At 31.1% G+C, this 1,477-nt stretch overlaps 1 protein-coding gene across 1 annotated transcript; it reads right to left on the bottom strand.

The window, feature by feature from the left end:
• Window positions 1–961: 961 nt before the first annotated feature.
• LOC126683144 (VQ motif-containing protein 10) lies at window positions 962–1,477 on the bottom strand. Its single transcript, XM_050378979.2, has one exon. It carries the CDS (start codon window positions 1,444–1,446, stop codon window positions 1,069–1,071), a length of 378 nt encoding a protein of 125 aa, XP_050234936.1. The 5' UTR covers window positions 1,447–1,477; the 3' UTR covers window positions 962–1,068.

Here is a 1,477-nt window from a genome sequence, read left to right as displayed (position 1 = left end):
ATATTAGCGAAAAAAATCACATTATAGAGTGGAGAGTGTGTCTTTACTCTCAATTTAAACCTTTTTTTACCAATTTTATCAGTTTAAACCTTTTTTTATCTTTCATACTAAGTTGAGGGGGTGAAATGATTCTTTTGTTCATAAATTAACTAACATGGAGTTAGTTGGTCATTTTCGTCATTTGTTGTTGTCGTTCTCTTCGCATCTGGTCGTCCTCCAACAACAACAGTAACAACAACCGCCACCTCTAACATAAGCAGCATCGGTCACCTCCAGCACTAAACATGGTGAAGAAGGAGAAGGAAGATGAACATAACGGTATGACAGTATTACACCCATTTGATTTAGAAAAATAGAGTTCTAAAATTTCAAAAATTTGATTTAAAAGATGAAATATAAAAAAATATAAAAAGGTTTCTAATGTTTTACTAAAAGATGAAATATATACCAATGAGCTTTATAGTGTTAAAAAAATGACGTGATACAAATTTGATTTAATTAACTAAAAAATTGAACGAAAAATAAAAATAGTAGCAAAAACAAGAATAAAATGTTGTTTGATTTTTAAATAAAAAAACGCTGATAAATTATAGTATGCATGAAATTTTACCTGAAAATTTCAAAATTAAATGTCCAACTCAGAGAACCCATTCAACATTGAATTCCGCCAGACAAGATATACTAGGATATTAGCTATCCACGTAGAAATCTCCAGACCCATAAATTTATCCAAGTATGATAGAGAATATATCTTACACAAATATTTGATTGTTATACACGAAGATAATTTGTTTAGTTCTGTAAACAACTAGCATAACGTAACAAAATTCACTTGTATAAGCATGCAGTTATTTTTATTTTTAAATCACTCAATCTTAATTTGTTTCTAAAAATTACTAACGATGAATATATATCTCATCATTTTCAAGAATCAAAGTATCATAGTACACAATTAGCTACTAGATTATATCACTATAAAATCTTCTAATTACAACATTAGAAAATTAAAAAATCAATTTATAAATAGAAAAATGGCTTAAACAATCTACAAAAGGAAGAAAACAAGAGCTAAAAAAAATTAGTTGGAGCCAACAACTGGTACCACTCTTCCAACGGAGGCATCTCTAAAATCATTCTATCCAAATCTTTAAACGACAATCCTTTAGACAATAACTTCCAATCATTCCCCTGCAGCCGCTCCCCGCCGCCACCGCCGCCAACGGAACCGCATTTACTACCGGAATATCCAAGTCCGACATTGCTACACTCAGTAACTTCTCTTTTCCTCTTCCCACCGGAAAATGTAGTTTCTTGATCAATCCAAGAAACACAACAATCTTTACCGGTCAGATTCTGAACAACAGATTTAAAACTCGAAGGATCCGTTACGATATATTGTGTGTCGATCAACACTATTTTTACATCTTCACGTCCTCTACTAGCCATTAACAATAAATTTTATGCAAATAATATGATT

The sequence above is a fragment of the Mercurialis annua genome, linkage group LG5 (assembly GCF_937616625.2).
Source record: "Mercurialis annua linkage group LG5, ddMerAnnu1.2, whole genome shotgun sequence".
Taxonomy (NCBI): domain Eukaryota; kingdom Viridiplantae; phylum Streptophyta; class Magnoliopsida; order Malpighiales; family Euphorbiaceae; genus Mercurialis; species Mercurialis annua.
Note: the sequence above shows the minus strand (reverse complement) of the source record. Positions and strands in the feature narration are given on the sequence as shown.